This window comes from Sphaeramia orbicularis, chromosome 6 (assembly GCF_902148855.1).
Source record: "Sphaeramia orbicularis chromosome 6, fSphaOr1.1, whole genome shotgun sequence".
NCBI lineage: Eukaryota > Metazoa > Chordata > Actinopteri > Kurtiformes > Apogonidae > Sphaeramia > Sphaeramia orbicularis.
Genome location: NC_043962.1, coordinates 56,258,124 through 56,272,641, shown reverse-complemented (window position 1 = coordinate 56,272,641; position 14,518 = coordinate 56,258,124). Strand labels below are relative to the sequence as shown.

Sequence of the window (14,518 nt, the reverse complement as noted above, 5' to 3'; positions counted from 1 at the left end):
ACCTGATTCAGTCTCATGTATAAAGCGTGTTGGTGTGTGAACACGACTGTGTGTGTCGTGTCCGTTGCCATGGCAGCCTGTTGCTGCAGTGATTTAGCGGAGCGACGCCGCCGCCTCACACGGCACCAAATGTGCCTGCGTGCCATTGGCCGGCGGGAGTCACATGGGAGGGAAGCGGCCAATGGGACGCAGAGAGCACTTTGTGTGATTTGAAAGCTTGTCAGCTTTTGTGAACAAAAGGAGGAGAGAAGGAGACGCAGAGATGGAGGAGAAAAGGGTGGAGAGGATGGAGTCACCTTCAGCCTGAGCCCAGAACCAGGTCAAACTCACCTCTGAGCCATTCTGGGCAGAACCAGACGGGTCATCTGAAACAGACACAGGAGTTAGAATGGGAGGAAGAGGAGGACAAACAGCATAAACACATCCACCACATGAAGAAGGACCTGACTGCTGCTGTCACAAGGAAACAAACGAACTGAGTGGTCACCATGTGATTCAGGGTTAATAGTAGTAATAATAATAATAATAATAATAATAATAATAATAATAGTATGAAATAGAAGTCCTGACCCAAATCTGGCCCTCATCATATGTGTGTTCTGTAAGTTCAGCAGCTTAACTTTTACACCAGAGACTGCAATGAAAGACGACAGGAGGAAGACGACAGGAGGAAGACGACCGGACTCACCTGACACACTGAGGTCATGTTGACGTTGATCATGTTGGTGATGAACTGAAACACAAAGACAACATCAGATCAGCTGAAACATGTTATGATGATAAAAACCAGACACAGACATGTGGCTTTAGACCAGTGGTTCTGAACTGGTCTGGTTCTGGACCCTTCAGTGACAAAACCAGACCCACATTTAGAACTGTTCAGCTCCTCAAATGTATTTAATTAACAGATGTGTTTTGAAGCTGAGATAATTCAGAATATGAAAACACAGAAAACCAGTTTAATGATAAACCAAACTGACCAGCAGGTGGCGACGACACTTATGGAAATATTCCCTTTAGGCTAAATTAGGCCCATCTGAACCCAAACTAAACAGTGAACTCAGTTAAATTCAAAGTTCATTCAGTCACTTATTGAAGAATTAAACAAACTCAGGTTTTAGTCCAGTGTTGGTAAAACCAGATCTGATGGAGTCAGTGTCAGACCTGAGTTTAAACAGGATCTGAATATAAACTTTTGGTTCTTCTTTTCTGGTGTTAAATGTCTGGTGTTAATTATCATTACAGTGCATTACTGCCCCCTACTGTTAGGGAGTGTGAACAGACAAGGCTCAGATCCATAAACATAAAACACAGGATTGGTTTATTAACTTTAGTTAAACCCAGACAAAGGCCCAGGACCCACTGGAAACAGGTTTGGACCACAGGTGTTCTCTGTCAGACTGCAGCAGAAGCTCAGGTTCTCCTAAAATGACTCCCATTAAATGCTCAAATCTGTTCAGTTGTTTTCATTTCATTGACTCCAAATGTGTTGGAACACGTTCATCTCTCAGACCAGTTGGTTCAGAATCAGTTTGATCCCAGATCAGTGGACTGGATGTTGTTCACTTCTCCTCCATTCCCGTGTCTGTGTTTTCTCCTCCATCTCTGCTCAGTGCATTTGTCCGTAGACGCTCAGCGTCCATGCACTTCAATGGGACTGAGTGGAACTGCTTTATTCAACAACTCTAAACTGGATGATAATTGGATAAATGCCACCATGTTGTCCCGCCCCCAGACACTTAGTGTCTCTGGGGGTGAATGGAGCTGTGGGCGGAGCTTGGCCGGGCCAGATGCTGAGCTTCCATGTGCTGATTGGAGGATCGGTCCAAAGGCTGAATCTGGTTTGATTGACAGCTGTTTTCAGATCTGCTCCTTCACTGACACAGTTCAGTTTAATACCGTCACACATTCTGCTGGGAAATCACAGAAACCACTGCGAAATTACTTGTTCATTTCTTGCACTGGAAATGCACAAACCACAAGGAACGGAGGGCTGAATTTATGTTTAAATAACTTGACAATTTTTTTGATGTAAGCCGACAGTGAGCTTCCCCTGTCTGAAAGACGAACAGCCAACACTGGGTTGGACCCACTGTAGGGTCACGACCCACCAGTTGAGAGCCAGTGCTTCAGGTCATTTATGGAGGACTCAACAAGACAACGATGAGGTCAACGACACGATGTGGATCAGTTCTAGTCATGTTGCAGACACCAGCTGTTATTTGTGGTTTTCATGACTCTTTATGTTCTGAACACGACAAACACTGAACAGAACAAACCACTGTGTAACAGCGTTCACACTGAGGATAAAATAAACATCACTGAGCCGGTTTACATCCACACCAACACTCCCATCAGTATCTGAAGTGTGGAGTTTCAGATTATTCCAGTGATCATGTAAACAGTCTAATCTGATCTGTTTGATCAGAAAACAGCAGTAATCTGATTAGAATAAATCAGATTAATGCATCTGGATTTGTCCCCAATACTCCGATGTCTTCACACGTTTACAGGTTCATCTGATTTATTTAGTTCTTTTATGTCTGTGCATGTGTAAGCACAATTAAAATCATAGACAACAGAAGTAACGTATCAAACATAAGTGGAAAACAACAACAGGAATTTGAAATCTACCATAACTGTATACGTATGTACTCTGAAAGAGATCCAATAATAGACTGGAACGTCCAAACCAGGGTTTATGGATTATCACGTTAGGTGGATGTAAATGCATTTGATCTGGTTACAATTATCTGATTACTTCCAGAAATTGGACTAATCTGATGCGATGCGTTTACATACGATAATCAATAAACCCTGTTTTACATGTTTCAGTCCATTATTGCCCCGCCCCCTGAAGGGGAGGCAAGGGGTGTTGTTTTTGGTTCAGTTTGTTTGTTTGTTTGTTTACACTTCAGCAGCAAAACTATTGGTTGAATTAATACCAAATTTGGTTTATAGATTACCAGTGACCCAGAATAGATGTGGATACATTTAGGGAAAAGTAGGTCAAAGTTCACATTTTTTAAAATTAATTTTTAAACTCTATTTTCCCCCATTAACTTATAATAGGTGAAATTTCAAATGTCTATAAAAACATCAATTTTGTTTCAATTTACTTCAAACTCGGCACATTTATAGAGGCAATTGATATGACATCACTGTGACATAAAACTCAGGCATATATTGTATAGATCTGTTTTAAAGTCATCTCAACGTTAACACTGTTTTGGTTCAAATGCTGATGTCACCATATGTACGCGTATATAGACATGATTATAGCAGGACACGCCCACATATGATGACATCAGCACAGCCATAGACATGATGACATCAGCTGGATCGATGCCAAAATAAGCTACTATACGTGTGAGGGGTGGGGTTTGTTGTGCCTGGAACCACTTGTTTGATTTCTTTCAGAGTACATACATACGTTATGATGTAAGGTGTACACTTCCTGTCATTTTAAAAACATCCGGTCTGGTCTTGTTTACCATGGCAACGCCACTTTTTTTTTTTTTTTTAACCAACAAATATACAGAAATTATTCAGTATTCATGAGGGGGGCAATAATTTAAGGGGGAAAATTAACTTTAAAATTCACTTAATATGCACGACTAGGAGGGGTTTTAGTGTTTCAGTCAGCGGGGTGAGACTGTGGAACAGATTTAATACAGAGTTAAAGCAACGTCCAAGCATGAAAGAATTTAAAAGGACGCACAAAGACACAATTTTTCAGAAGTACAGGGATGAGGGAGGGGTTGGGGATGACTGGGTGTGATAAAGATGTACAAGTATGTGGTATGTGTATGTATAGGTGTGTGTGTGTGTGTGTGTGTGTGTATATGTGTGGGTGTATAGATCCATGTATGAATATGTATTTACATATATGTGTTATTGTATTATGTGTTTATGTAAATCATATTATATTTGTTCATAGTAATATAAAGCCAGAAACCAAATTATTTAATGATAAGTATCAATCATATTATGGTATATAGTTTAGATATGATTAGACTAGGAAGGTTGTTACTGTTGTTAATTATATAAGGAGAAGGGGTGGAGTTTATAAGTTGTACTTCTTCTCACTCCTTTTCAAATTTGTATTATAAGTCTTATGTTTAAGTGCTTTGTTAAGTTATTTTCTTCTGTTTTGACATTCATATTTGAAACAAATACATCAGTCAATCAATCAATCAGTTAGATTAGCCTGTGAATATGTGAAGGCATCAGAGTATTGGGGTGAAATCTAGGTGTGTTAATCCGATTTCTCATAATCAGATTACTGCTGTCATTGGATAAAGACAATCAGATTATCCTGTTTACATGATCGTTGGAATAATCCGATAACTGCAGAAATGGGATACTGATGGGAGTACTGGTGTGGATGGAAACAGACTCACTGTTACAGACATCTGGAGGGTCTGTTACTTTTCCACTGATTCTCAGACTTTTCCACATGAGAAGGTTCAGTGAAGGTTAGAGGAGAAGAGGAGTTTTAACTCACATTGTCCAGGTCAGGAATGTGGAGGTAATATTCCGGATACGGATAAGACACTCCCACGTTATTCACTGTTGAAAACAAAAGACAAACTGTCAGTTTTGGAATCCAGCTCCAGTGCGTTAATAACCTCAGAGTTTGTACCAGCAGGGGGCAGCAAAAGCACAGACGAAGACACAGACACACCTCAGCACAGGACAAAGACAAGGAAAAGGTTCACATGTGGACGCTTTCACAGAGTTTCAACATAAAGCGTACACATAGTTCACAGCAAATATAGTGTAAAATGATGGTTTATGTGAATGTACGTTGGATTCACATGGTTTGACGCAGCAGAAGTAAAAAGTACACAAGTATTATCAGCAAAATGCAGACAGATTACACTGCATGTGTTCAGTACAACATGAAACATTCTTGAGGATACGACGTAAACACCTGAAACTGAGTGACGCACATCCACCAAAAGCTCAACTGGTTTCTGAGCTGCAGGAATGACTTTGAACACAGGGTGAAAGTAGACACGATAATTCAGCTTTAAATATCAACAGGCCTCTACTTCGACTTTAAACACTGTCAAATGTTTTCACTCACCTTGTGTGGGTTTGAACTCTTTTTTTTTTAAATATATTTTTATTTCACAAAAGAAAATCATCCAGATACAGTACAGACATAGTGATACTGGGTCTGACTTTTTGCAATTCTCCTTTGTGCACTCTTCCCACCCCCCCACCCCTAAAGAAATAAACCAACTAAACACACTCAAAAGTAACAGGTCAAAAATATAAAAGTCTCTATATGAAATAAAAAAAAATAAAAAATAAAAAAATAAATAAATATATAAATATATATATATATATATATATATATATATATATATATATATATATATATAATATATATATATATATATATATATATATATATATATATATATATATATATATATATATATATAAAATAATAATAATATTGTTGTTATTGAACTCTTTCTGATGTGGGTGTGAAATATCCACGTTGTATGAATGCTTCTCAGACATTAAATGTGCTAAATCTGACATTCTTTAATAAGATGAATCAGAAAACACATGACCAAAGTGCTGCTTAGTTCATATTTTAATATAAATGATAGTGTTCTTCCACATATATGTTGGTTTGTGTCCATTTATCCAATAGATTTATAAAAATTCCACTGATAGAACCTGTCCAGTCCATGTATTGTCATGTGCAGACGGTGTTTGAAGTCGATCTGACATTAATATTCCTTTGGACTTAAACTAGAGCTGAAATGATTAATCGACTCAAAGTGATTAAAAAAAACAAACAAACAAAAAAAAAAATCAACCACAATTCTCCTGAATCCAAACTTTGTTTCCTTCATTTCTCTGCTGTTAAACATTGGTTCCACTGTTGTGTTTCACACAGACGCTTATTGTGACGCACAAAGAAGCTTCAATTCAGGAAAACTGCAATAGAATATTTCCCTTCAATCAATTTGAGTCGATTAATTGAATCATGAATTTTTGCATTGACTTCAAGCACCTAGTCCATTAATCAGTTGCAGCTCTAACTTAAACCCATTCTATCGTTAATTCTACTATTGCACATTCTGAGCCCAGACTGCATCTGTGAAACTACAACCAACCAGCTTTCAGGACTGGATTAGTCTGGATCAGAGACTCATATCTGGTCAAGTTTAACTACTTTTATTGTGGACGTGTTTGACTGGTAGACCAGTGTGAGAAGAACTGAGACAGACTGACTGAATAAACCTTCACCTGTTCATGTACAACTGAATGAACCAACACCTCTGTGACACCTGGCTTTAGAGCAGGGCCGTCAGGTTCCACATTCGGCCCAGTATGATCTGAAATGGGCCAGACCAAAAAAAAAAAAAAAAACAGTGAAAAAGGTAAAATTACATTATAACAATGTTTACATCTACAAGTTTCCTTAAAAATCTGAATAACACAAACAACCTGAAATATCTGAAGAAAAATAATTGCATTTTTATCAATATTCTGCCTCAGTTGATCATTTCCACATGTTCGTTACAACTGTCAGATCCCAGTGGATCTACAAATACACCAAACATTTAAAGGTGCTGGGGACTTTCGTCACCAAGTTTCCATCAGATCTGTCAAACCTCAGTCCTATCCTCAGTGTCAGGAATCTGTGAGTCTGTCTGTCATCACTCACCTGAATCTCTTCCTCATGGTGAACAGTTTCTTAGTTCCATCCACCAGAAACAAACCATGGGTTTACAAACAGAGCCGGGGGGGGGGGGGGGGGGGGGTGTGGGAAAGGGAGGTTTGTGCATCCACCTGACAGCAGCAGCACAACCATGTGATATTATATAGATGAAACAAACACGACATGGAAACAGCTGAAACGCGGAAACGGCTGAAATGCGGAAACAGCTGGAGGAATATGCATAAATGGAAGGGAGCTCCTGCTGTTTCCGCATCGTGTCTGTAGCAGCTGCCGCTGTCAGGCGGTGGCGCAAACCTCCCTTTCCCACAATGCACGTCGCAACAAAATTCTGAAGATGCCCGAGTTCCCCACTGACTCTGTTTGTAAACACATGGTTTGTTTGTGGTGGATGGAACTAAGAAACTGTTCAGCATGATGCAAGAGATTCAGGTGAGGAATGACAGACAGACTCACAGACTCGTGACACTGAGGACAGGACTGAGGTTTGACAGATCTGAGGAAGAACTGGTCACAAAAGTCTCCAGCACCTTTAATAACAGACAGAATATTAATACAGTGGCACATTTCAGGATGTTCATATTTTTTCAGGTTCTTCACATTTGTTTGTTACAAAGGATAGTTTGTAAATGTAAACATTGTCATGGATTTTACTTTTTTACACTAAAATAAAGAGAAAAATTTGAAGTTGTCATTGTAGTAATTCTGTTATTATTTGACTGGTCAGGCCCACTTCAGATCATATTGGTCTGAATGTGGAACCTGAACTGAGATAATTTTAACATCTTTGATTTTTAGAACTTCTGTGTAATTTTTGCATTTCACAAATTCATCCCACGGGCCGGAGTGGACACTCTGGTGGGTCAGTTTTGGACCACGGGTCGTATGTTTGACCCCCCTACTTTAGAGGATTCCCACTGATCCGGGTCTTACCCAGAACTCCGATCTCCAGACCAGACAGTCCCGCCTCGATCTTGGGGTAGATGTCGGTTTTCCCAAAGTCCACAGCGATGGTCCTGGTCTCCACCTTGTACTGCTCCTCTGGAAACACAAAGACAGGCCGGTGCTCACATACGGACACTTGGACTTTATATCTGGGTTTTATCCCATTTTAATCCTTTTACTTCAACATTTCATTCTTTTTCCTTTGATTCTTGTGATGCCAGTTGTGTTTATTCAACTGTTCATTCAACTGTGTTGTGTAGGCACTTTTACATGATGTAAAGTTGAACAAATATTCAAATCACATTAATCTGTGCGTTAATTAACCCATGAAGACCCAGTGATACTTTTATGGCAGTTCCCAAATCAGTTTTTAACTCCATATTTTTAACATTTCTTAGTGATTTATCACCATTTATTCTAATATTATACTCTGCATCTTGCATTTTAAAGTGAAAATCACCTGTAGTCCTACATTTAATTCACTGATCATGTCAATGTTCATAAAAGCTCAGAATAAAGTTGCAGTTTGTTATATCAAAAACAGAGAAAACTGACATTTTCATCAAAATCTCTCATTAACTGAACATAAACCCAGTGTGTCCATCCACTGTCACTGATCCAACTCCATGGGTTTTCCTGGTGAATCAATGTTGTAGAGGATGACAGTGTTTCCACAGTAGCTACGGAGCCTCTGAACGTCCAAATATGGTCATATCTGATGACCATGAAAAGATGAAGAACTGTATTCTGTAATTATTGACAGGATTAGTGGATCAACAGGAATTAAACAGTTTAGATCAGTAGATGGTTTTGGTTCCAGTGACTGTTTGGGTCTTTAAGGGTTAAAAAAAGAACTGACCCCAGGGCAGTTGCATTATTTGGATTTTATTCACCAGTGTTGGATCAATAAAACCAGACTCTTTAAAACCTGTGAAACCCAAATGCTAGAAAGCGGGGTTTGACCCAGATTAAACCTACTTTTTCCATAGGATTTAGTTTGATCCGATGCAGAAATAAACATCATATATCTGATGATTAGTTTCTGATTTAGACTGAGGAGGAAAAAGGAAGTAAAAACTTAAAATCAACTACTTTGATTTGGGCATTTTTGTGTAAACTGAGTTTGCACATTTGAGTTGAAAAATACAGATTTCAAAACGATCAGACACAAAATGATCAATACTTACTGTTTGACCAGTTTTATAGTTTTGTGTTTTTTTCCTGCAGCCAAATGACGTTTCATGTGGAATTTGCCCCACACATTGTCAGGTGTTCACTTTTAGTCAGACTCCAGGTGAATAAATACACATTTAACTGATCAGAACATGAGGACGGTGGGTTTAACGGAGCAGGATTTACATATAGCACTGGAGTTCACAGGAGTCTGAATGAATGAATGAGTGAATGAGTGACTGAATGAGTGACTGAGCTGCAGAACCAGAGTCAGACTGAGGGGGGTGCCGTTCACCAACAAACCAACCACACTGTCATTCCAGAACTCCTCCTCTGGCCACTATCGTCATGTCTGACGTCATCACTGCTGCTGCTACTGCTGCAGTGAGGATTTATAGAGGAGGATTCTGGGATGTGAGTCCGAAAAGAAGAAGCACAGAGGAAGAAGCTGATGGAAAACATGAAGACTGAGAGGAGGTGAAAAGAAAATCAAACCAATGAGGTGCTGAGTGCAGACAGATTCAAAGTTCTGTCAAATCATGACATATGTCTTAAATCTGTTTGTTGTTGTTGTTGTTTTTTTGTTTAGGAACATTCAAAACATGATATAAGTCTGGAAAATATAAAAAAAATGCATATATTCAAATATTCAGTCAGTTTATAGTTTTATCAAATCTGTGTCAATATCAGAATTTAAGTTATTGTTAAAAGCAGATTTTTCATTTACATATAAATCATATAGATCATAAACCACATGCCATATGTAACACATGCATTATTGTAACACCACCCATTCATGATAGTACTACAGTTATACATAATTACTATGAGTCCCTGCATTTATTATGTTTCACTACTGTAGTCATTTACCATTTATTTTTCAATGATAAATCTGCAAACATGCCATGTTTCATACATGTCATATATCTGAAAGAGATTAAAATGTCCCTTAAATCAAGTGTAAATATTCAGTTTGTTTTATGAATTTGTTTAACCCATAAAGACCCAAACTTCAACCAAAACCCTCTACTGATCTAAACTGTTTAATACCTGTTGATCCACTAATCCTATCAATCCATGTCAATAACTGGTGTAAAATACAGTTCTTCATCTTTTCATGGTCATCAGATATGACCCTCCTGGACGTTCAGAGGCTCCATAGTTACCGTGGAAACACTGTCATCTTCTACAACATTGATTCATCAGTAAAACCCATGGAGTTGGATCAGTGACAGTGGATGGACACACTGGGTTTATGTTCAGTTAATGACAGATTTTGATGAAAATGTCACTTTTTTCAGTTTTCTCTGTTTTTTGATGTAAAAACCCTCAAGTTTAATCTGAGGTTTTATGAACGTTTACATAAGGGGTCTCAGACTGGTGTTCTTTCAGGTTCCACATTCAGCCCAATTTGAACTCCAGCGGGCCGGACCAGTAAAATAATAGCATAATAACCTATAAATAATGACAAGTCCAAATTTTTGTCTGTGTTTTAGTGCAAAAAAAAACCCCCATTAAATTATGAAAATACTTACTTTTATAAACTATCCAAACAAAAAAGATGTGAATAACCTGAAAAAAACTGAAATTTCTTAAGAAAAATAAGTGCAATTATCACAATATTCTGCCTCAACTTATCATTTCTACATGTGCATTATGGATTGGATCTACAAAAACACTTAACAGGCAGAAAATGGTTAAAATTGTGCTTAATTTTCTTTGGACATTTGCAGTTGTTCAAATTTGTTCTGGTTATTCACATTTTACTGTAAAAAGATAGTTTGTAAATGTAAATATTTTCATAATTTAATGTTATTTTTTGCTCTAAAACAGACAAAAAAATTGAAATTTATCGGCATAATGTAATATTTTTTTCACATCAAACTGAGAAGAAAATATGGAGTCATTACTTCTTGTAAGCTATTATGTTATTGTTTGACTTGACATCATATTGGTCCGTACGTGGAACCTGAACTAAAATGAGTTCCACAGCCTGGACTGTGGAATTCAAATTTATCTCACAGGCCGGATTGGAACCTTTGGTGCAGGGGTATCAAACTCATTTTAGTTCAGGGGCCACATTCAGCCTAATTCGATCTCAAGCGGGCCAAACCATTAAAATAATAGCATAAAAACCTAGAAATAATGACAACTCCAAGTTTTTCTCTTCATTTTAGTGCAATAAAAACATTAAATTATGCAATTATTTACATTTACAAACTATCTTTTCATCAAAAAAGATTTGAATAACCAGAAAAAAATGTAATTTCTTAAGAAAAATAAGCTAAATTTTAACATTATGCCTCAACTTATCACTTGTACATGTACATTACACACAATGTTACACAAACATAATATTGTTGAAATTTTGAAGTTTGGAATGTGTAACTAAAATAAGAATGTCTAGAATAGTATGTGTTAACTTATGAACACAACTTACAAATCGGATCTACAAATCCACAAAACATTTAGTAACAGACAGAATATTGTTCAAATTGTTCTTAATTTTTAGGTTGTTCACATTTTATTGTCAGGGTTATTAGACTATTATTTGACTTTAATCCCATTGGGCTCAAACCAGTTCAACACCACAGACTGTTCAGATCTTCAGCGTAATTTTTGCACTTCATAAAATCTTGCCGCAGGCCAGATTGGAACCTTTGGAGGGCCGGTTTTGGCCCCCGGGCCGCATGTTTGACACCTGTGCTTTGGTGGGACACATTTGGCCCCCGGGACGCATGTTTGAGACCCCTGATCTACATGGTCATTGAATGAAATATTGGAAAATACCTGACTTTTACTGGAAAAATGCAAAATACAGAGGATTATTTTTTACAATAAATGGTGAGAAATCACTTAAGAAATGTGAAATCTAGAGAAAAAAAAAATCATTTGGGAAGTACCACAAAAGTAGCACTGGGTCTGTACGGGGTTAACGTCAGTAAATCTGTTGTAGCTTGTGTGTGATTGGTCAGGTGAGGAGTCATCTGTCACTGGGTAGATTACACTGTCTGGGTCCAGACTAGAGGGAGGGGGGGATTGTTTGGTTGTGTTGTTTTGTGTTTTTTTGTCAGACGGATCAGATCGTGAGCACCAAATCCAGACTTTGGCACAGTGCTCCCTGCTCGTGACTACCCATCAGCCCCCTCTGTGCACGTGAAGCACGACAAGGGAAACAGCACCATGGGAGTCGAAGACGACAGATGGAACCAAAGGAAACTGAGCAGGAACTATTTGTGTGTGTGTGTGGGGGGGGGGGTCGGTCTGGACCCGGACCAGGACTAAAACCCTCTGACTCTGAGGACCAAGATCTGAATAAATGATGAATACGACAGGGGAAGAATCCGTTTATCACCTCATGTACCGTCTGAATAACCATTTTAATGTTTTTAAATGCACTGTAAAAAACATCTGTAATTTAACAGAATTTTCACTGTTTATTTTACAGATTTTTCCTGTATTTTTAAGATACAGGAAAATATCAATGAAATGACAAAAATAAACTGTGATTTTACATGTCAAATATAAAATAACATGAAAAAACTCTAACTGTGAATAACCAAAAAAATTTCCATTTTTTTAAAAGATTTTTGTTTTTCACAGAAAAATACAGTTAAAATACATTTGCAAATGTATCGTAATTTCACAAATATTTCTTTTCTATTTATGAGATTAAACTGTTAATTTAAAGCTTAATACTGTAAAAAAAATAAAAAATAAATAAATAAGATAAAATTACTGACAGTTTACCGTAAAAGTAGTATTAGTTCTGTCAGTTGAACCAGACTTGTTTGTTAATTGACAAATATCTTGTGTAATTACAGGAGGTTTCACAACAAAAATGTTGAATAAATGTATTTTTGTGAATGTATAACATGTATAAGCACTGATAAACTGTCCAAATACAGTTTTTATCAGTGGATTGGACAACTGAGTCTCATTGAAAAAAAAAAAATTATATATATATATATATATATATATATATATATATATATATATATATATATATATATATATATATATAGTGTGTGTGTGTGTGTGTGTGTGTGTGTGTGTGTGTGTGTGTAATTTGATTGTTTTAATACATGAAAATATTCTGTATTAAACATTAAAAAGTTTTTTTAAAAAAAGCAAAATCTCATGTAAAGTTAGGCCAAAAAAAAATGTATTTTAATTATGGAAAATTACCATATTTTTATGAGATCGTTATTTTCTGTTATTTTCCGTTATTTTTTCAGCACCCCTGTTGCCGGAATAATACCGTTGTTTTGCAGGGTTTTTTTTTTTTTTACAGTGTGGTAAAAGCCATAAAATTTTCAGGCTAAAAAATCTCATTGAGGACATTCTTCTGCACTCAAACAACAGTCCCAGCCTGAACAGTGTACGGTCCGGTCACTTTTTACACTAAACTGATTTCTACTGAACTGTGAGTCTGTTTAATCAATTAATCTGTTGGTTTTTGATAATTCTGGGGTTTATTTCATGACTTAGTTGGACCAAAGCCCAGATGAAAGCCCAACAGTAAACATTTTATCTGCTACAAAACATGAAGCTTCAAGTTTTAAGGAAGTTAAAGAAAAAAAAAGTTGTCATATTTATTTTGGATGACTAGGGTTTCCCTTCAGCTCCTGGGTTTTAAGAAGTGGGATTTAAAGTAAGTTCTGATCAGGGTCCGTCTTGTGGTTCCAGACTGAGAAACCCAGTTCACACTGGATCCGGACTCACCAATGGTCTTGGCCACGTCGTCCAGTTTGTCCTGAGAGCGACTGATCAGCATCATGGCGAACCCTCGACGAGCCAGCTGCGAAAGGAGACACAAAGAGTGAGTGAAGAACCCAAGGAGACACAAAGAGTGAGTGAAGAACCAAAGGAGACACAAGGAGTGAGTGAGGAACCAAAGGAGACACAAAGAGTGAGTGAAGAACCAAAGGAGACACAAAGAGTGAGTGAGGAACCAAAGGAGACACAAAGAGTGAGTGAAGAACCAAAGGAGACACAAAGAGTGAGTGAAGAACCAAAGGAGACACAAGGAGTGAGTGAGGAACCAAAGGAGAGACAAAGAGTGAGTGAAGAACCGAAGGAGACACAAAGAGTGAGTGAAGAACCAAAGGAGACACAAAGAGTGAGTGAAGAACCAAAGGAGACACAAAGAGTGAGTGAAGAACCGAAGGAGACACAAAGAGTGAGTGAAGAACCGAAGGAGAGACAAAGAGTGAGTGAAGAACCAAAGGAGACACAAAGAGTGAGTGAAGAACCAAAGGAGACACAAAGAGTGAGTGAAGAACCAAAGGAGACACAAAGAGTGAGTGAGGAACCAAAGGAGACACAAAGAGTGAGTGAAGAACCAAAGGAGACACAAAGAGTGAGTGAGGAACCAAAGGAGACACAAAGAGTGAGTGAGGAACCAAAGGAGACACAAAGAGTGAGTGAGGAACCAAAGGAGACACAAAGAGTGAGTGAAGAACCAAAGGAGACACAAAGAGTGAGTGAGGAACCAAAGGAGACACAAAGAGTGAGTGAGGAACCAAAGGAGACACAAAGAGTGAGTGAGGAACCAAAGGAGAGACAAAGAGTGAGTGAAGAACCAAAGGAGACACAAAGAGTGAGTCAAGAACCAAAGGAGACACAAAGAGTGAGTGAGGAACCAAAGGAGACACAAAGAGTGAGTGAAGAACCAAAGGAGACACAAAG

General features: G+C 37.8%; 1 protein-coding gene across 1 annotated transcript in view; it reads right to left on the bottom strand.

Annotated features, from left to right (window-relative positions):
• The window catches only part of hsd17b12a (hydroxysteroid (17-beta) dehydrogenase 12a), a 57,824-nt gene that overhangs the window by 10,209 nt on the left and 33,097 nt on the right, over positions 1-14,518 (bottom strand). The window contains exons 3-7 of the mRNA XM_030137377.1: positions 13,553-13,628; positions 7,643-7,750; positions 4,508-4,572; positions 689-733; positions 331-365 (exon numbers count right to left, since the gene is read on the bottom strand). Coding sequence (XP_029993237.1) covers positions 331-365; positions 689-733; positions 4,508-4,572; positions 7,643-7,750; positions 13,553-13,628 — 329 coding nt within the window. The remainder of the gene's footprint in view (positions 1-330; positions 366-688; positions 734-4,507; positions 4,573-7,642; positions 7,751-13,552; positions 13,629-14,518) is intronic.